Below are 21,891 nucleotides of genomic sequence, written 5' to 3'. Positions count from 1 at the left end.
CAATTATGTTATGTCAAAGTCTTGGTGTAATGTATCAGTAAGGTTACATTTTTTTTTCTTTCGGTTAAGTTTTCTTTTTTAGGTATATGTATGTTTCACTCAATAGAAAAGTAATACGCACTACATATAGAGTGAGCCAACCCAGTGCTCAGAGTTTATGTTACTATGGATTTCATCTTGTGCTGGTATTGTGCTACTTTTTTTCCCCTGGTATGTCAGAACTTGAACAGTCATTTGTTTTGACATTATGCCCTACTTACAGTATAATTTAATGGAGGCTAACCTGGATTTTTTGGAAATGACATTTGAATGGCATTGTACTGCATTTTAATAAGGACTTAGCAGTGTTTTACATTAATATTTTCGAAAAGATTTTTGTTTATAGTAAGTTGACTTAAAGATACTATAGTTTCATTGTGCTTTATCACACAAGAAAAGATTTAACCCTTTACAGTTTTTGATCTTCTCTTTCTATAATGGGATGGGTATTGGTAATAGGAAGAGAAAGTGATTATCATCTGATAAAACCTATGAAGAACTTATCATATCTTTTTCACGCATATTCAAATTTCTCTTGACTGAAGAATTAAGTTCTAAATGTTAATCTGTATTTTAAAAATGTTAATAATTTCTAGTATGTCCTAGCCTGATAAAAAGTTTTTTTTTTAAACATGGATTTATAGTAATGTTATTTTGTTTTGTTTTGTTTTTTGATATGGGGGTAATAGTCAATGGGTATTTGCATTGTTTTGTTTTTAAGAATTTCAGCTCTAGCATATACAATTCTCATACAAAAATATGTAATATAGTTAAGAATTTTAATGTTATTTAAAAATTTTAATGTTCTGTTTCTTTATAAATGTGTTTTTTGTTTCCATTTAGATCTCGAATACCTGATGCATGCAAAACAGCAGCTAGTAACCACAGCTAAACGTTGGGATTCTTCCTCTAAGACTATTATAGATTTTGAACCTAATGAGACTACTGATTTGGAGAAGAGCCTTCTTATCAGATACCAAATTCCCCTCTCTGCTGACCAGCTATTTACCCAGTCCGTTTTAGACAAATCATTGACCAAGAGCAACTATCAGTCACGGTTACATGACCTTCTTTATATTGAGGAGATAGCCCAGTATAAAGAAATCAGCAAGTAAGTTACTATAGAAACACTTTAAAACAAAAAATCTCCCCTTTGGATGGTATTTCTAATCTTTAAAATGAAAGTGTGCCTAAGTGAAGACAGGTAGTAAATGGTTGTTATTCAATAACTGTATTCTATCTTTAAAGGAAATATGAGCTTCTTAAGGCAGAACTGTCTCATGCTTACCATGGTATCCCTGTTATTTAGCACATAGTTCATTTCTATAAGACCTTATTAAACATCTATTAGGGGACAAGCTCTTTGCCAGATGCCGGGAGTATAAATCCGTGGTTCCTGCTCTTAAGAAGCTTTCAGTCAATGGTAGTCATAGCAAGCACTGAATGAGTATTTGTTGAACAGATATACAACAACTGAAAGAGACCACATATTTTGAAAAGTTGTTTTAAGAATGAAATTATTTAGATTTTCAGGAAAATGGGTTGATAAAACAGCTTTATAGCAGTTTATAAATACGTTAACATATTTTACATTTTATCCATATGCCACAGGTTAAGACCAAGTGCTTAAATCAAAAGCTTATTTGAATTATTTTAGGAAAAATAATCTCAGAAAAGAAAGTTAGAGTGAGGGAAGATTAGTGAAATAGTTGTATTTGGTAGTAGCTTTCTATTAATATATTTTAGATAAACTGGAGACAAGCCTTAAAAACGGAACCACAATTATGAGACCTGAATACATTTTTATAAGTAGTTTTACTTCTAAATACAGCTGAACCAGCATATTTTTCTTCTCCAGGATGCCTTATGATTCCTTATCATTAGTATTATTAATAAATACTGAACACTCATTAAGAGTATATTCAGAAAGGAAAAGAAAGTGAAAACATAGATATTTTGGTTACCCTATTTATAGATTAGCTATGATCTAACTTTTGAAAATACCTAATTTCAAATTAAATACATGTAAAATTTACAAAGTCAGATGGAATCTATTTTTCATTACTCTAAGACTTTAAATCCTGGCCCATTGATGGTCTCTTAAAAGGCTTTTATCAATTGTGTCTGTAGGATGTTAAATAAGAAGGACAGTTGGTTATATCATCTATATTATTTATATTATCATGGATTCCTTTTTCTTAGGAAAGAACACCATGATAAATCGTAAACATTGGGATTAAATATAATTTAAAAGCTTACCAGAATCCTGGAGACTATTTTTGAGTATCATAGTAGGAATTCAGAAAAAATTATATAGTAACTTTTATTTGTTTAATATTTTATTAAGGTTTATAAATCATTCCATTACTTTAGAATGTGCACGTGAAGCCTAAAAAGCTTAGTATTATTATATTCAAAATAATCTTTTAAAAGTGGAAACTTGTCTGAATGGAAAAAAGGAGAAACCCTACAAAATTGTAGAGGTTAAATACTGATCAAGTAACTAAGGCTGGGCGTGGCGGCTCACGCCTGTAATTGTAGCACTTTGGGAGGCTGAGGTGGATGGATTGCTTGTGCTCAAGAGTTTGAGACCAGCCTGGGCAACATATTGAGACCTCATCTCTACAAAAAGTTAAATAATCAGGCATGATGTGTGTCAGTTTGAGGTCTGAGGTGGGAGAATCGCTTGAGCCCAGGAGGTCTAGGCTTCAGTGAGCTATGATTACATCACTGCCTGGGTGAGAGAAAGAGAGACCCTGTTTCAAAAAAAAAAAAGAGAAACTGAATAGTTGAAAGTGCACTCTATGAGTACCTTGCAAAGGCTTTCAAAGCCAGTATGAGAGGGCCTTAAAAATATTAGTACTGATGGCAAACTAAGTTGGTGTGATCTTTTTAAAAAAAATTATTACTGTTTTGAGACAGGGTCTCACTCTGTCACTGAGGCTGGAATGCAGTGGCATGGTTTTGGCTCACTGCAGCCTCAACCTCCCGGGCTGGGGTCATCCTCTCCAGCCTAACTGGAGACGCTGAGTGGCTGAGACTGCAGGTGTGCATCACCATACCGGCTTCATTTTGTATTTTTTGTAGAGATGGGATTTTGCCACGTTGCCCAGGGAAGATCTGGAACTCCTGGGCTCAAGTGATCCACCCGCTCTGGCCTCCCAAGGTGCTGGGATTACAGGCATGAGCCACCGCCCCTGGCCCAGTTTCTGTGATCTATCTGGAGAGCTGTTTGGCAGTTTGTATCAAGGACCTTAAGTTTGAATCTTTTGGTGTGGAAATTCCACTTATGGGGGATCATAAGCAATAATCAGAGTCAAAGATGTCTGGACACATGTCTTGCAAAGAGTAGTGAAGAATAAGTTAATTATGATATAGCTATATGATTGAATGTTATACAACTTGAAATTATGTTCTTGAAGAATTTTTAATGCAGTGATGATGCTCATGATATAATATTAGGGAAGAAAATATGCTAGTTATAATACCTTATTGCCATTCTAATTTTTTATAGATGCCTATACACATACGTGTATGTATTTGTGTATAAAAATGTTGGAAAGAATTAAAGCAAAATGTTCTGGTTGGTGGACTAACAGGTGATTTTTATGTTGTAATAGTTTTCTCTACTTTTGAAATGTTCTATAATGACCATATATTGCTCCTATAATTAAAAAAATTTAAAGGAAACTGGTACATCATTAGTGGCAACACTTGCTGCTCATGGTGTAAAAAAGCCCTTAGGTATGAAAAGAAGAGATTGTGGTACGGCAGTGGTAAGATAGTGTAGAGTGTTTTTTTAGGAACTTCTGAGCTTTCTGTTTTTTTAATCTTTAAAGTTATATCATATTTATTGACTCAAATAGGGATATTTACAAAATGTAAATTAGCTGAATCAGTATTGATGTGTTCTGTACACAACTACACAAGAGTTTTGAAGGATCTTCAAGATACAACTGATAATTTATTGCGACCTGCCTAACATGTGACAAGTAGTTACTGTGCTAGAGAATTCTGGAATTTCTGGTGATACTCTCACCTAAAGGTAACCCTGGATATGACGGCTGGTAAATTAAATTTCTGAATTTGGCAGGCCTATAAATGTTAGTGAAGTGTGGTGCAGAATTGGTACACATACAAAGAAACAGATCCTATAGTAATTAGATAGAGTTCTCAGAATGCATCTATAAGCAAGTAAACATAGATTGTGAAGATTTTCAAAAGTCTGTGACAGAGTTTCATATGTTGCTTAAAAGAGTATTTTGTTTTCTTCTTCACTCTTTAAACTTAATATTTATATGCATTTTAATGTTGCCTTGAATTTAATTTACATTTGATTGTTAATTCTTGAAGTATAAATAAAATAACTAAGATATATTTTTAAAAATTTTGGGGGAGGTGTCTATGCAGCTACTAAGCTATGGTGTAGTGCAGGGCTCAGTAACTTTTTCTGTAAAGGGCCAGATAATAAATATTTTAGGCTTTGAGAATTTCATACAGGCCTGGTTGCATTTCTTCTTCTTTTTTTGTTTTTGTAAAATCCACTGTCAGTTAAGGGCTATACGGAAACAGTCTGAAGGTTGGCTTTGGGCACATCTTTGGGCTGTGCTCTAGTGTGTGTGACTGGGCCATTTTGCTTGTCTGTTCAATCAATACCAGTCATCAGAGCAAACCCAAATCACCATTAGAATCATGAAGAATGTTTTGTTGTGGTTTGAGACCCAATTTAAAGGTAGGAAACAATGGTATGCTTATATAGACTCATCTCTCTAAATGACTTGGACATGTGTTGACAATAATAAGTGTGTTCTGAACACATTGAAGTTTGCCTCTTTGTGACATCGTGGTCAGATCTGCTGCCACACAATTAGTAGGATATTTCCCAAGGTCCCGAGAATGTATGAGTCCTCTGTGAACTTTGACAGTTTAAGCAGAATATTTCTTTTTTTCTTTTCTTTTCTTTTCTTTTTTTCTTTTAAATGGAGTTTCGTTCTTGTTGCCCAGGCTGGAGTGCAATGGTGCAATCTCGCTCACCAGAACCTCCGCCTCCTGGGTTCAAGCGATTCTCCTGCCTCAGCCTTCTGAGTAGCTGGGATTACAGGCAAGTGTCACCATGCCCAGCTAATTTTGTATTTTTGGTAGAGATGGGGTTTCACCATGTTGGCCAGGCTGGTCTTGAACTCCTGACCTCAGGTGATCTGCCCGCCTTTGGCCTACCAAAGTGCTGGGATTACAGGCGCGAGCTACCACGCCTGGCCAAAGCAGAATATTTCTAATCACGGAAGTAGTATCAAGGGGCTTCATACTAGTTTCTTACATTTTGATGGTAAGGGTTGCAAGAGACTGAGGCAGGAGGATCACTTCAACCCATGAATTTGAGGCTGCAGTGAGCTGTGATTGCACCACTGTGTTCCAGCCTGGGCAACAGAGCAAGATCCCATCAGACTGTGCCTTTTACATGGTCATTTTAGCATTTCTTCCTAGAAAGTAGATTGAAAAAATGCTCTCAAGATTAGATAAAATACATTTTGGTTTGAGACTGGATTTAATAATCTAGCTTTTTTTTTTTTTTTTTTTAAAGGATGATTTTTTTCAAAGCAGTCCAGAAATTTCTTCTTAGGTTGTTTTAGTGTGAGATGTGTGTACGTGATAAAGATAATACTACATTTCATTTAAGTTTTAGAAAATGCTTTTCTTTTGAGATTTGTTTGTTTTACTTCTCTTATCCTCAGTCACATGTTGGTGTGTATTCAATAATGATTCTACTTTGAAGTGAAATCTGTTTGATTTTAAGAGATACATTTTCAAAGGAAATGTGCTTTAGCTGAAGCTATTGTGTCCATTAAACTGTGCATGCCTCATTGGGTCATTGTGCCTGGCTTCTCAGTGCTAACAGCTGGCATGACAGGCCTAGTGTGGGGTGCACATTTCATCGTTAAATGGGTGCTGCTTCTGTTGGTGACAGGCCTAGTGTGGGGTGCACATTTCATCGTTAGATGGGTGTGGGGTGCACATTTCATCGTTAGATGGGTGCTGCTTCTGTTGGTGACAGGCCTAGTGTGGGGTGCACATTTCATCGTTAGATGGGTGTGGGGTGCACATTTCATCATTAGATGGGTGCTGCTTCTATTGGTGACACCTCAGTTCTGTCGCTCTGCTTTAGTAAACTCAGGGATTGTTTTATTACTTTGTTAGATTTTTATTGTTCATATAGTCAGAAATCACATGAAATGAAAACTATAGGTTTGAAATTTTTTGAAAGTTGCACTCAAGAGATGGAATTGTTACTAAGGTTGATAGAGCCATATTTCTCATTAGTATGGAAGTATCTTTTTCAATCTATTGAGTGTTCAGTTGGCTGTAATTCTGCCATTCCCTAAAAGGTTAGGGATTATGTAAACTTTAAGGATGATTTTAAAATGTAGCATGCAACAATGGAAAGATGGTTTTTCTTCTTATTAAGAAATATCTTTCTTAATTGTAGGATATATTTTCTAGTTTAGGTATTTCTGAGTTACTAAATTTCAAAAAGTACATATTTTAATATTTAAGATTACTAACATAATTTTAGTTTTAGCCTGTTAATCTTTTATACAAATTAATTATTAGTATAGCTATAACCTTTACTAGAAAGTCTATAATGTCTGCATCTTGAACATGTGATGAATTTTCTGTGGGAAAAGCTGCATTTCTTAGGACTTTTATTTTATTTTATTTCTTAGCACTTCTGGTGCCTCCACCTCAAGAATTTTGTTGCAAGACACAACCAATGTCACAAGAGGATTCTCTTGTTGCTCTAAACTGTGAGATTAACTTTTCATGCCTGCTAAATTGTGATCAAGTGTTTTGGGATGGTGATTCTCAAATAGACATGAGTGAAACTTTAATATATGGCCTAAGGCCTGGGCGCAGTGGCTCACACCTATAATCTTAGCACTTCGGGAGGCCCAGGTGGGCGGGTCTTTTGAGCCCAGGAGTTTGAGACCAGCCTCGGCAACATGGCGAGACCCCATCTCTACAAAAATTAGCTGGGCGTGATGGTGTGCACCCGTGGTCCCTGCTACTCAGGAGGCTGAGGTGGGAGGATCGCTTGAGCTCAGGAGGTCAAGGCTGCAGTGAGCCAAGATTGTGCTACTGCACTCCAGCCTGGGTGACAGTGAGACCCTGTCTCAAAAAACAAAACAAAACAAAAAACTATTAAAAAATATATATGGCCTAAGATAGTTGAGAAATATATGACACGATTTCAAGAATATGTTAGGAAATATAAAGTGGCTAAAGTGGGAATATGGTGCTTGGGAAAAAATCAGATTATTAGAAAAACATAAAATTAATTCAATGAACAAAATTTATGGAATATTGAAGGTGTTAGGTTCTATGCTAGTCAATGCTGATTTCTAAGGCAAGCAAAATATGTTTCCTTGTCCCCCAAAAGTTTGTAATCCAGTAGTGGAGGCAGACTCATAAATACAGGGTTATAATAAAATGTGCTCAGCACTGCACTGGAGGAATGCACAAGGGCCCCATGGAAGAGGCAGTTTCTCACCTTAGTGGAGAAAAGGAGGGTAGTCAAGGAGGGGCTCACATCTGCTTTCTCGAGCAGATGGAATGTAAGTTGAACTTTGAAAAACAGGTAAGATTTGTCAGGTTTAGAAGTAAGACAAGGCTGGACGTGGTGGCTCACACCTGTAGTCCCAGCACTTTGGGAGGCCGAGGTGGGTGGACCACCTGAGTTCAGAAGTTCAAGACCAGCCTGGCAAACATGGTGAAACCCTGTCTCTGCTAAAAATACAAAAAATTAGCCTGGTGTGGTGGTGGGCACCTGTAATCCCAGCTACTCGGGAGGCTGAAGCAGGAGAATCGCTTGAACCCAGGAGGTGGAGGTTGCAGTGAGCCAAGATGGGGCCATTGAACTCCAGCTGGGGCATCAAGAGTGAAATTCTGTCTCAAAAAAAAAAAAAAAAAAGGAGGAGGACAAAAGTATTTGGTTAAAGGAAACAGGATGTGAGAATAAGAGCATAGAGTTTTGGGGAGCTGCCAGTTGATTATTATAGTTGCAATGGAGGGTGCTTGTGTGGTGGGGACAGGGTAAATGAGAGAGAAACTCTGTCCTGAGAGCTATAGAAAGCTACTTACCAGATTTGCATTTTTCAGAGATCCTCTGATGGGGGTGTGGAGAACAGATTTGAGGCAAGAAGTCATGTTAGAAGTCTATTATAGTAATCCAAGTTAAAAATGTTGGGATGCAGATGAATTAGGAAGGAGGGGAACTAACAGGGCTATGAGGAAGTAACAGGGCATAGTGATTCTGTGATGTGTGAATGAAGGTTGGTGAGAGAGGCAGGGTCAAGGATGACTTGATTTTTGGTTGGCTTGGATACCTACGTGGATGACAGTGCCATTTTCTAAGTTGTTAATACATGGGAAGATTGGGTTGGGTCACACTGGGGAGGTCAGGTAGTCAGTTTTGCATATACTGAGTTTAAAGGGCATATAATCAAAAGTGTCCATTTGACAGTTGGATTTACAGCCCTGAGCTGGGAGATCTGGGAGAGGGTGACCTATCAAGAACTTACAGAGTAGAAGGAAGGCAGGCTGGAGCCTATAGAAAATAGTTGGTGCTTAGATGGGAGATGGAGAGCAGCTAGGAGAGGTAGGAAGAAAACTAGGAGAGTATTACCATACAGAAGTCCTTGGAAGAGGGAGTTCAAAGGTAGAAGACATTGATTGTATAGTGAAAAAAAAAAAAAAAGATAAAACTGAACATCATCTTAGCAAAAAGATTCTTTTTGCTATGATTCTTTGTGAATCAAGAATTTCTTGCACTATAAGTAATCTCCTCCCTCTGAGAAAGTTTTAATGACCCCTAAACTCTGCATATTATATAGGTAGTAAAAGGAAAGTAAAATTTTAACTTCATTTGAGAAAGCATGAAATAAGGGTTCCTGCTCTTTTTTTTTTTTTTTTTTTTTTTTTTTGAGATGGAGTCTCACTCTGTCACTGAGGCTGGAGTGCGGTGTTGCTATCTCAGGTCATTGCAGCCTCCACGTCCTGGGTTCAAGTGATTCTCCTTCCTCAGCCTCCTTTGTAGCTATGGACTACAGGCCGGGCCATCACGCCCAGGTAATTTTTGTGTTTTTAGTAGAGACAGGGTTTCACCATGTTGGCTAGGCTGGTCTTGAACTCCTGACCTCAAGTGATCTTCCCGCCTCGGCCTCCCAAAGTGCTGGGATTACAGGTGTGAGCCCCCATGCCTGGCCTCCTGTTCTATTTATTTATTTATTTAGTTTAGAGACAGAATCTCTCTCTGTTGCCCAGGCTGGAGTGCAGTGGCGCGATCTCAGCTCACTGCAACCTCCGCCTCATGGGTTCAAGCAATTCTTTTACCTCAGCCTCCCAAGTAGCCGGGATTACAGGCATGTGCCACCACGCCCAGCTAATTTTTGTATTTTTAGTAGAGACGGGGTTTCACCAGGTTGGCCAGAATGGTCACTCCACATAGACTTCAAAGGATGTATTGAACAGTCTGAGGGCCCAGGCGGAGACTTGGTGCAGAGGCAGAGCCACTGTGCAGAGTCCCCACTAGGACAGTGCTTAATGGAGGCCTGGGAGTGGGCTAGATCCTGAGACTCCAGAACTGAAGGGTCAGCATTATGCAGCTCTCGTCTGGGAAAGCTATATAAGACTTTAAATCTGTGAGAGCTTCTTGGGGGACTGAGCCCAGCAAAGCCAAAGAAGCCAGGCTGCCTGAGGCCTTGGGGGCCCAACTGCTGTTCCATTGTGTCAGGATGCGGGATGTGGAAGCAAAGGAGATTATTCTTCAGCTTTAAGACTTAATGTTGTTTTCCCTTTTGGATTTTGGACTTACTTGGAACCACTTATTCCTTTCTTCTTGCCTAGTTTTCCCTTTGGGAATGGGAATGTTTATCCTGTGCTTGTCCCACCATTGTATTTTGGAAGCATGTAACTCATTAATTTCACAGGCACAACTGGAGAGGAATTTGAATCAGGATGAATTGTGCCTTGAGTCTTATCCGTATCTGATTTAGTTCACACTCTGGACTTGGACTTTAGAGTTGATCCTCGAAAGAGTTAAAACTTTTAGGGGCTATTGGGATGGAATGAATGTATTTTGTATGTGAGAAGAACATGCATTTGGAGGCTATGGGCAGAATGCTGTAGTTTGAATGTCCCCTCCAAAACTAATGTTGAAATGTAATTGCCATTGGGACAGTATTAAGAGGTGGGACTCTTAAAAGGTGATTAGGCCATGAGGATTCCACCCTCATGAGTGGATAATGTGATTATATAGGAATGGGCTCCTTATCATGAGAGTGGGCTGTTAGAAGAGTGAATTCAGTCCTCTCTTGCCATTGCTTTTGCTCACACTTTCGTGCCCTTCTGCCTTCCACCATGGGATGATGCAGCCTGAAGACCATCACCATATGCCAGCCCCTTGATCTTAGACTTTCTAGTCTCCAGAGCTGTAAGAAATAAATCTCTGTTCTTTATAAATTACCCAGTCTCAGGTATTCTGTTACAGCAACACAAAACAGACTAAGACAAACCTAAGAAAAAGGAGAAAATGTTGCCACCATTTCTTACCATGTTGTCTTACCTCTTACAGCACCATTTCAGAACAGCAAAGGAGAACTGTTAATTAGTTTACATCTTTCTTACACTTCATATTTCTCTCTCTTTTTTTTTTTTAATTTGGGGACAGAGTCTCACTCTGTTGCCCAGGCTGGAGTGCAGTGGCGTGATAATTGGCTCACTGCAACCTCCACCTCCTGGGTTCAAGTGATTTTCCTGCCTCAGCCTCCCGAGTAGCTCGGATTACAAGTGCCCGCCACCACACCTGGCTAAGTTTTGTATTTTTAGTAGATGCAGGGTTTCACCATGTTGGCCAGGCTGGTCTTGAACTGCCAACCTCAGGTGATCTGCCTGCCTCAGCCTCCCATAGTGCTAGGATTACAGGCGTGAGCCACCATGTCCGGCTCCATATTTCTTGACTGTGTAAATTAATCTTGATTCTCTGTGCTGCTTTTACACATACTCTCTCATACTCACGTGCACACATGGAAGTGTGAGGGAGTATACCAACCATTGTCTGATAAGATAGGCCTTAACTTCTCTTGCCATAATTCCTGCAGGAGACCTGCCTCCGTGTAGCCATGAATGAAAATTTATTTTAAATGTTATTCATTAACATTATTGAAAGAGATATTTTATGGCTAGAATCTGCTGGTAAGATCTACTTGGAAAGCAATTGGTTTAAAGTCCATTGTAATTTTCAATGCAATGTGTTTCCTTCTGGTTCCAGGTGATTTTAAAGTCTTTATTGTCCCAGTGGTGTGTTCAGACTTTTATATTAATTAGTATATAATATTTCATGTTACTTAAAAAACAACATTTAGTTTCATTTTAAATACTCAGGTGTTTTTTGAATGTGCATATTCTTCAACACAACTTAGCATGTATCTTTATGTAACTTACATGGGAGTTTATTCACTTAAAAAAAAGTTTTGTTGACCAGGCATGGTGGCTCACATCTGTAATCGCAGCACTTTGGGAGGCAGAGGTGGGTGGATCACCTGAGATCAAGAGCTTGAGACCAGCCTGGCCAACATGTCAAAACTCTGTCTCTACTAAAAATACAAAAATTAGCTGGGCGTGGTGGGCATCTGTAATCCCAGCTACTCGGGAGGCTGAGGCAGGAGAATTCTTGAACCCGGGAGGCAGAAGTTGCAGTGAGCCAAGATCGTGCCACTGTACTCCAGCCTGGGCGATAGAGTGAGACTCCGTCTCAAAAAAACAAAAAAAAAATTTCTTTTTGTTGTTTCCAGCTTGTATTAAAGGCAGAAAAATACAGCTTTTAGCTCAATGAAGTGGAATTGATATAATGGTTTAATTTTTGATATGTTTATGTTTGATTTACTTTGTTTCACTCTTCTAGTTTTTATATATTTTTGATGTAAAATATTCAAACTAGTTTTCTACTTCTGGTTTAGGTTCAACCTTAAAGTGCAATTGCAGATTCTGGCAAGCTTCATGCTCACTGGTGTTTCTGGAGGTGCAAAGTATGCTCAGAATGGACAACTTTTTGGTCGCTTTAAGCTTACTGAAACACTTTCTGAAGATACTTTGGCTGGACGACTGGTGATGACCAAAGTCAATGCTGTTTATTTATTACCAGTCCCTAAACAGAAGTTAGTACAGACCCAGGGAACCAAAGAGAAGGTTTATGAAGCTACTATTGAAGAAAAAACAAAGGAATATATATTTTTAAGGCTATCTAGGGAATGCTGTGAAGAACTTAATCTTCGGCCTGACTGTGACACACAGGTATGTTTGAAGGTTGCAGCTTAACCATAGTGGTCTGTAGCCTCATTATCAGCTCATAGTCTTCCTCTGGTTTAGTTTTTCTTCTGCCATAAACAAAAGCAAAGCTGACTTTGAAGTCTACAGTGGTGGGTTGAAAATTGCACCTGTAGTAACTCCCAGAGAAAAGTGATTCTTTTAAATATAAGTAACATTTAGAATGTTCCAGTGTTATACAAGGTTGAGCTTTCTGATTAGAGTTTTAAATCAGCAATGGAAGAAAAGATGAAAAGAAACTATGTAAGCTACCTCCTGGGACATCTCTCATCTGCAGTTGTATCTGTTCCTGTTCTATCTTTATGGGGTTTTAGGTGAATTATGTCTTCAGTCTGCCATATTTAACTGGAAGACTAATCTTTTCTCTTTTTAAACATAAAGCTTGGTGAACATTATTTATTAATTGTAAATTGATAGAGTATCAGGGCTAATCATCTCTCATGACTGGATACTTCACATGTTCTGATCTTTTGCAAAAGTATTTTCATGGGAATGGTAGAATAAAGTAGCCTTTAACTAGAGATTAGGTAATTTTAAATATGTCAATTTCTTAATATGTAAAATGATGTTAATAATAGTATATATATATGATTGGTACTATTAAATGAGATAATCCATAGTAAAGTACTTGTTACAGTGCCTGGTTATAAATGAACAAAGCAAATATTATTCATCATAATTATGATTAGACTATGATTATACTTTAAAAGAATCTCTAAACTTACTGTCCCAAACAGATTCCTCCCAAAGTATTCTAGTGAGCTGCCAGCATTGATGTTTGCTTTCATGCAGTTTTTAAAACATTCATTTTGTCTTTCAGGTTGAACTTCAGTTTCAATTAAATCGATTACCCCTCTGTGAAATGCACTATGCACTAGACAGGATCAAGGACAATGGGGTTTTGTTTCCAGACATCAGTATGACTCCCACCATACCATGGAGTCCTAACAGGTACAAAAAGGCGATATCTTATTAAAGGAAGTTAGGTTAATATTAAATTGAGTATCTGTATCAAATAACTCAAGCATACTTTTATAAGAAAGTTTGCCTTTGCTTTTCAGGAGACATTGGTTTAGAAAGGAGAGTAAAAGAACACTTAAAATGAAACATTTGAGGTTCATCATCTATTTACTTTTTCTCAGAGTCTAAATGAATTCTACTGCTTTTCTCAACAGCCTTAATTTGATAGGATGCCGAGCAATTTAGGAATATTTCCAAGTAGAAGTTGAATGGGGAAATTAGGGCCTTTCTAAAGTGGTTCCAGTAGTTAATTTAAAATAATGTTTATTTATTTATTTAGAGTTGGGGTCTTGCTCTGTCATGCAGGCTGAAGTGTAGTGGCATGATCATTGCTCATTACAGCCTTGAACTCCTGGGCTCAAGCAACTCTCCTGCCTCAGCCTCTGAGTAGCTAGGATTATAGACACACGCCACTGTGTCTGGCTGATTAAAAAAATTTTTTTTTGTAGACAAGGTTCTTGCTGTCTTGTCCATGCTGGTCTCGAAATCCTGGCCTCGAAATCCTGGCCTCAAGTGACCTTCCTGCCTTATCTTGCCAGAGTTCTGGGATGTGAGCTACTGCACATGTCCTAATTTAAAATAATTTTTAAAGATAGGAGAGATTTTTAGAAATTATCAAAATGGATGAAGTACGATAGAAGAAACTACTTCAGAAACTGCTCTCCAGTTAATGGTCGTATAAATATTGTTCTGCTTAAATTTTTTTGGGATGTCTTTACATGTAATGAAGAAGGTACTTCCATTTTGTTATAAGCATGGATGACAGTGAGAGCTGTATGCCTGCATCTGTCTTTTCATCTCTTCACTGGGTTTTATGCCCTTAGCACCTGCCCATGCTCAACTCACAACACCTTTGTTTCTTTTTTAATCTCAGTGGCTCTACAAAATAGAAGTTTATTTATCACTGTGTCAATTCAATCATGGTAGGATGGCCCTTTCCAAGACTAATGGAGCCTCTGGGATCTTTAGTAAGTGGTTTCCAGGGTCACCCTGGGTGTTGACGTTCAGCTGGCCGACAGGGGAAGAGTGAGCACAGAGGGTCACGTGGGAAGCTTTTATGGGCCAGGCCTAGGAGTGGTATATATCACTTCCCCTCGCATTCGATTTCTTCTGGTCCTAAAAACAGAACAACACGAAATATGCGTTACAACACAAAACCTCAGTCATTTCTCCCTTGTTTTGCTTACTCTTACTGTGCAGTCCCCTCTGTTCTTTTTAGTGCCAAAATTCTTGAGAGGGAATAGTCTGCGTGTTTCCAGTATTCTTTCTTATTCACTCTGTAACCTCTGTTTTCCTCTTGTGTACTATCCTGAAAGTGATTGATGATCTACTAATTGTAAAAATCCAGTGACATCTCCCAGTTCTCTTCGGATTCAGCTCCTCTTCATGCTTCCTTTTCTTTTCATTCTCAGAGCCAGTGCTGCTTTTAGACCCGGACTATTTCAGTAGCTTTCTAGTTGGCCTTTGTCCTGTTGTCTGTGGCCCTGTTTTCTGGCTCATCACAAATATTTCTCCCAGAGTTAGTTTTCTAAAATAATCATGTCATTTCACTGCTCACAAATCTGATGGCTTCTCCTTGATATGTAGATAAAGGGTGAGCAGTCTAAGCCAAAGCGCCTGTGTATGGCCTCGTTGACTGTGCTTTCCAGCAGTATCCTTTCAGATTTCTTCTACTTTTTTCTACTTGACACTCCTTTTCTCCCTCTAAACTCTCATGTTTTAGCAATGTTGAATTACCTTGAAGTTTTTTTAATTTGCCCTGTACTTATTTGCCTCCTTATCTTTATGTTATTCTTTTTAAAAAGTTTTTAATTGTCGTAAAATCCACATAACATAAATGTACCCTCTTTACCATTTTAAGTATACAATTCCATAGTGTTAAATATAGTCACACTGTTGTGCAATCTCCAGAACTTTTTCGTCTTGCAGAACTGATACTATACACCCATCAGACAACTCATTTCCCCCTTCCTGCAGCCTTGCCTTCTCTTTAAGTGATTTTCTGTCTCTCATATAATCTTTGCCCAATGTTAATTCACTGAAGATCTCTCTATCCTTTAAGATTGAGTCCAGCTCATATGCTCTTTTCCTCAAGCAGATGAACCTGACCCTTCCATGTCAATATTTTAACAACTATTTATTGAGTGCCTGACATGCGCTAGGCTCAGTTTTGTGTTTTCAAGCATAATTTCTCTCAGTTTATCAATTCGTGAACATTTCTAGACTGTTTTTCTGGGTAAACTCTGAGCTTTGTACAGGAAGAGACTGCGTCTTAGTTTTCTTTGAATACCAACAGGGTTTTACACATTATTCATATTCGGCACATTTAAGTTCATAAGAATTTCGAGTTTAAAGAAGAAAAGTTTCAATTGTAAGGCCATACCAGTAAGCTTTTAGGCATTTTTCTTGATATGCTCACTTCTGAAAATTATATTGTATATAATGTAGTATATTTAAATACTACTGAATGTAAGTTTTAACTGCAAAAGTAAGCAAACTTTCAAGCAGGAAAAGATTTTTATACCACTGTAATTTAAATAGCAATTAAAAGGTATCTGGGTCTAGGAACATACTGAGAAACTATTAGTTGTGATGGTAATGGGCTCACACCTGTAATCCCAGCACTTTGGGAGGCCGAGGTGGGAGGATTGCTTAAGTTCAGGAGTTAGAGTCCAGCCTCAGCAACATAGTGAGACCCCCATCTCTATACATAAAGAAATAAATAGGCCGGGTGCGGTGGGTCACGCCTGTAATCCCAGCACTTTGGTAGGCCGAGGCGGGTGGATCACGAGGTCAGGAGATCGAGACCATCCTGGCTAACATGTTGAAGCCCCGTCTCTACTAAAAATACAAAAAAAAAAAAATTAGCCGAGCGTGGTGGCGGGCACCTGTAGTCCCAGCTACTCGGGAGGCTGAGGCAGGAGAATGGTGTGAACCCTGGAGGCAGAGCTTGCAGTGAACCGAGATCGCGCCACTGCACTCCAGCCTGGGCGACAAAGCGAGACTCTGTCTCAAAAAAGAAAAAAAAAGATACTAAGTTGGGTCTCTAAGGATTTGATAAATAAATACAAGTTGTTCCATTCATTGGCTTTCTATAAATGTTCATCATGATATCTGTCTCATTCTTAAGTTCATTAAAGTCCTCAGATTTGAAAGATGAAAGGGTGTTTTAAGAACTTTTTGCTTTGAAAGCGTGTACTAGTCAAGTAATATCTCATTTTTCTGTAATCTCTATAAAATATTGTAGTAACAGAAGCTAACCTTAATTGAGCTTTTGTTGCTCAATTATTTTTCTAAACAGCTTTACATGTATTATCTCACTTGATCTTTAAAATAACTATCTGATGCAAATGTCATTATCTTCATGCACAGATAAAGGAACCATTGGGGGCAGGTATCATAGAATCATAGTGGTCAGGTATAGATTCAAGTAGCAGTTTACTGCACTGATTGTGGCTTTAAAAGGTGGAGTTATCAGCCTAGAGATACGTGGTCCAGGGCTGTGCAGGAGCTCTGCAGGGCCATCAAGGACAGACACCTCACCCTCCTCTACTATGTAGGGCATATTCATTTTCTTCCTGATGCGTTTTGCCTCATGCAAAATATAAGATGGCTGCTGTAGTTTATTTACTTTTCCTGGTCAGCTGTGGAAGGAAGTGAAGAGCAAGAAGGCCTTTCTTTAGTTCAAAAAAAAAAAAAAATTACAATAAGCGAGGCTTTGCTTTTATTTTATTGGGTATAGAAGTCCTTCTCAGGACTTCTTCCTGCATCTAATTGATCAGAACTGGGTCTGTAGCAAAGGAGGCTGGGAGATGGAGCATTAGAGCTGGCTAGGCTCAACAGTAGAGTAAGGCAGGGGAGAAGGCTCCTTGGATGGTTTTAGGGTAACCATTTCATCTAATGCTACATACATTAGATCTGGGCTTAGCCATCACCTGAAGCAGTTTTTTTCATTTATAGAAGATGGAAAATTGCTGGATACTGGCAGAATTATGAATAAATAAGCCGGTTAATGCTGAGGGACTCTGAAATAAAATGTTTGAGATTTAGCAAATGGCAAATTTCAGAAAAAATATTGGCATGATTACATGGTCAAAGTTTGTTTTCTAAGGTTTTACATTTTTTAAGGAGAATTTCGTTGGTTTGAGATTATATGTCATAATATAACAGTTATATATATATTGTAGAGATGGGGTCTTGCTATGTTGCTCAGGGTGGTCTTGAACTGCTGGTCTCAGATGACGCTCCTACCTTGGCCTCCCAAAATGCTGGGATTATAGGCATGAGCCACCACACCTGGCCAGGTAATAATTTCTTGAAAACTGAAAGCGTTAAGATTTTTCAAAAATAACCACCCTCTGATATAAGTACAATATAGCCTCACAGAGAGAATTTTCCTGTCTAAACTCTGTCCTCTATTTCAGGGTTATTTTGCAGGCACTTTTATTTTAACTTTTCTAAGAGTTTCTTTACACACCCTTACTATTTTGATTCACATCCCTCTCATTTTTACCATAGTTGTTGTGACGTATAGTATTTTAACGGTAGTTGTGAGAAAGAATGCTGTTGATTCTCCACTCAGTTTGATGTGTTTCAGCATCTGCTGTCCATTTAAATCTTCAAAACTTAGCCAAGTCATAGAAGGGACACTAGTAAGATAGATCTCATTACAGTAGCCATCTGTGCGTCTGTGACAGGTGTTCTCTACTTTGACCAATATAATATGTGTATTATTTGTGTGTGTGTGCAAAAATATTAAAAAACATTTCATTTTGTTTGGCTTTTTATGCCTTTTTAAAAAACTTAATATTTTCTACATTAAGATCTTTGTAAAAATTAGTATCTCTTAACCAGGGACATACAGATTTGTTCTTTTCCTCTTGTTTTAAACCTTACCAACAGATCTTTTAAATAATTAGAATTTGAAATTCAGATAGTTTCCCTATTGCATTTCATTTGTTATGCAAAAAAACCTACTACTTCATTAATATCAGTAAAAAGTTTTCTGATGCTTTTTTGTAACAGAGGGAAATTATATTTTTGAAACATTGCGATTTCTACTTAAAGACCTGGCAGCAGCTAGATTCGAAGTATGTGATTTCCTTAGATTAGTTACCAAAATCTTTTTGTACGTAGTGTAGGACAAGATAAAATTAATTTTGATTTACACGTTAAAACACTCTACACTGACTCTGTTGGGTAACTTTATAAAAAGTAGCTTTAGAATAAGCATTTGTTTTTATAGATGCTATGCTATTTCAGTGGTTTTAATGGTTCACTGAAATTCACGATACTCGTGTGTTATGTTCTATTTATTAACGAGATGCATGTGTTTAAAATAAATTTTTATTTTCCATAGACAATGGGATGAACAGTTGGATCCTCGACTAAATGCAAAACAGAAAGAGGCTGTTCTGGCCATTACCACTCCACTTGCAATCCAGCTGCCGCCTGTGCTTATCATCGGACCCTATGGGACAGGCAAAACGTTCACTCTAGCTCAGGCTGTCAAACATATTCTGCAGCAACAGGAGACTAGGTGAGAGGGTGGGAAGCGTGCTCATATTTCCCTGGTAGGATACTACCTCTGTTCTTGTTTTAAATACAAAATGAGGGCTAGCAAGACAGTTTTCATGCAGCTCTTAAACATGAAAAAAAGAGAAAAGGAAAAACCGTAAATCCAAACCCCAGAGCACTAAAAATTTGAATTCTCTTAAAACATACTGTTTTTAGAATTGGTAGTATAGACAGTAAGTTTTAAAATAGTTTTTAAATAGCCATCAGAACAAGTTTGCTATGGAATTGTGGTATCTATTAGAGCCAGAAGACTTGGGTTTAAATATATGTATATATTTTATATGATAGACTTAAAAATAATTTTGGGGTACTTCCTTTTTAACCTAAAGAGTAGTCTAATTTCCTAAAGGTATCACTGAATAATGCTAGGGATTACTGAGTAGGGTAAGAGAATTGTATAATATTAGGATGGCCACTGCTTTTTTTTTTGGTATTATACTGCTTGAATAGTTTTGTGTTTTATCATTCTTTTTATTTGCACCATTTATTTCAGCAGGATTCTCATTTGCACCCATTCTAATAGTGCTGCTGATCTCTACATAAAGGATTATTTACATCCATATGTAGAAGCAGGCAATCCCCAGGCAAGACCTCTCAGGTATTTTTTTTAAGGCTTATTATGTATCTGTATCATACTTTATTATTCTTAAGAAAAGGTGTCTGTAAAGATTTTAGTAACTTTGGAAATACCAAAGTCTTTATGCATTGACATTTAGAGGTTATGTCTTTTGAAGAAACTGTTTAAATTAAGGAAAAATGTAAAAATCTTTGACTATTCATTTCTTAAACATTAAGTAAGAGAAAGACATCCTTTTTTAAGTTTTGTGTGTAAAGTATTGTTTCAACCTGAGTAGATTTTGATATGTACCTCTAAAAGCTAGTATGATGAAATAATATAAATATGATAATTTAAATTAAATCTAGTTCAGTAAAAATTCTAACATATTTTGCATGGCAGATTTAGTCATGCAGTGGACAGTTCTTTATGAAAATAAAATTTTGGCTGTGATCATGCAGGTAATTTCATAGAAGCTACACATTAGATAAACATGAAATACTGAAATGATTTCTGCAACAAAATGTACTTGACTGGTATTTAACAACTTTTGCTACCATTTAAGAGACAAAGTGTCAAAGAAAATTTAAGGTTGTTATAGAAAGGTCCTCTGAGTATATATGGACATGAAATGTACTTAAATATAGGATATGGGGGAATAAAAATCCTTTTCTTCAGAAAACAATAAAGAATCATCAAATTGTTATTTATTATACCATTTGCTTTCATTGTTATATGAATTAATGTTTAGTTTTGCCATTTTACAAACTAATATGTCATGCCGTAGGTTGTTTGAATACAATTGTTTTTAAATTAATTTCTAACTGCACTTTTGAATCATAAGTCACTAATGTTTTATTTCTACTTGAGCTCAAGCATGGAAAAATGAAATTATGTTATTTAATTCTTCAGTAATCATAACCAAAGCTGTTTGAATGATCTTAGAGTTCCATTAAAAAAACAAAAGAGGAAAAAAGTGGTGTGACCCATTAACACAGGTTTTTATGCCATATTTTATTTTTACTTTGGAAGATTAAGAAGCAGTAATTATTTTAAATAGAATCTGGTTGTATTTAATGAGAAAATATTACATATATACAATCACTATCACTGTAAATGAAAACATGGTATTTATTGAAGGATGCATTCATCAATAAATAGTTTGCTTCAGAATCTAATCTCTGAGCTCATAAGTGAAAGTTGAGTAGTTAGCATTTTTGCTATAGGTGTTCTTACTTTAATGATATAAGTTGTTTTGTTCACTTATATTGTTGGTAGAGTGAGCATGTGTGTGTTACATAGGAAGTGTGACCTTCTCAGTTATCATGGTGTACTTGGTGTGAAAACAGTGGAGTAAAGCCCCCTCAAATCTCGGTCGACTTAGCATAGGTCATTTGACACTTGGGGCTGTAGAGCTGTTGCTGATGAACACTAAATCCGTCACTCGACTAGCTTATATTTAGCTTTTTCCATGTAAAATTATTTTTTGGAGGTTATAATCAAACATGTGGTGCATCTAGATATGCAGAATAAGAAGTTATGTTCAGTAGGGTACATGTATAGTTGTTGTGGCCCAAGTATCGAGACTCGCCCTCTAACTTACAGAGAGACTTACACCTGTCTGTAAGTCTCGAAAGTGGTTCAGCCCAAGATGGAAAAACATTTATAAATATATTCAAATGCAAATTTCATGTGATTTCATTTAGTAAATGGAATAAAGTAAGAAAAAGCCTGACTTCCCAAATATTTTCTTTATGTAGTCCTGCATTTTTGCCATAGTTTTTCTCTTTGGGAAAGGTGTTAACTTGCAAATGTATTTCTTAAGAGTATTCATGCATTGAGTTCAGATTTATTAGCACTATTATTACATTAACTCATTAATTTATAATTTTTCTAATAGACAACAAACATGGGAGGCATGTGAAATGGAATAGAGAAGATTAGAATGACTGAGTGCTCTGGGAAGATTAGCTTTATCTGAATTGTCCCAGGATGCAGAGGAAAGAACACAAGAGGGCACTAAGTGTCTGCTCATGACCATGAAGATGGGTGTCTCTAGGGAGCAAGGCTCATGAAGAGTTTGCTCTCTTCGTGATATAGTCTGGAACAGGCCCTGGAAAGTGCTATAGTGTGAAAATAGTCAAAACATTACATAGTGAATACAGTTGCAAATGTGCTTAAATATACATACTTAATGGTTAAAATTTGTAAAATTCTTTTAGTTGCCAGGAGTTGAGCTGAACTTAAAATATTTGGAGATGGAGATTTTAGAAACCATTTTAGATCATGTTTAGTTTCAGTTTTTACTTCTTACTTCACTA

At 37.2% G+C, this 21,891-nt stretch overlaps 1 protein-coding gene across 4 annotated transcripts in view; it reads left to right on the top strand.

Moving 5' to 3' along the window:
- The window catches only part of HELZ (helicase with zinc finger), a 173,970-nt gene that overhangs the window by 65,458 nt on the left and 86,621 nt on the right, over positions 1–21,891 (top strand). For 2 of the 4 annotated variants that reach the window (XM_055101690.2, XM_034942756.3), the window contains 5 exons: positions 883–1,150; positions 12,051–12,384; positions 13,238–13,368; positions 18,797–18,976; positions 19,508–19,612. In XM_055101690.2, coding sequence (XP_054957665.1) covers positions 883–1,150; positions 12,051–12,384; positions 13,238–13,368; positions 18,797–18,976; positions 19,508–19,612 — 1,018 coding nt within the window. The remainder of the gene's footprint in view (positions 1–882; positions 1,151–12,050; positions 12,385–13,237; positions 13,369–18,796; positions 18,977–19,507; positions 19,613–21,891) is intronic. The other 2 variants (XM_034942757.3, XM_055101691.2) reach the window with 2 other exon arrangements.

The sequence above is a fragment of the Pan paniscus genome, chromosome 19 (genome assembly GCF_029289425.2).
Source record: "Pan paniscus chromosome 19, NHGRI_mPanPan1-v2.0_pri, whole genome shotgun sequence".
NCBI lineage: Eukaryota > Metazoa > Chordata > Mammalia > Primates > Hominidae > Pan > Pan paniscus.
Note: the sequence above shows the minus strand (reverse complement) of the source record. Positions and strands in the feature narration are given on the sequence as shown.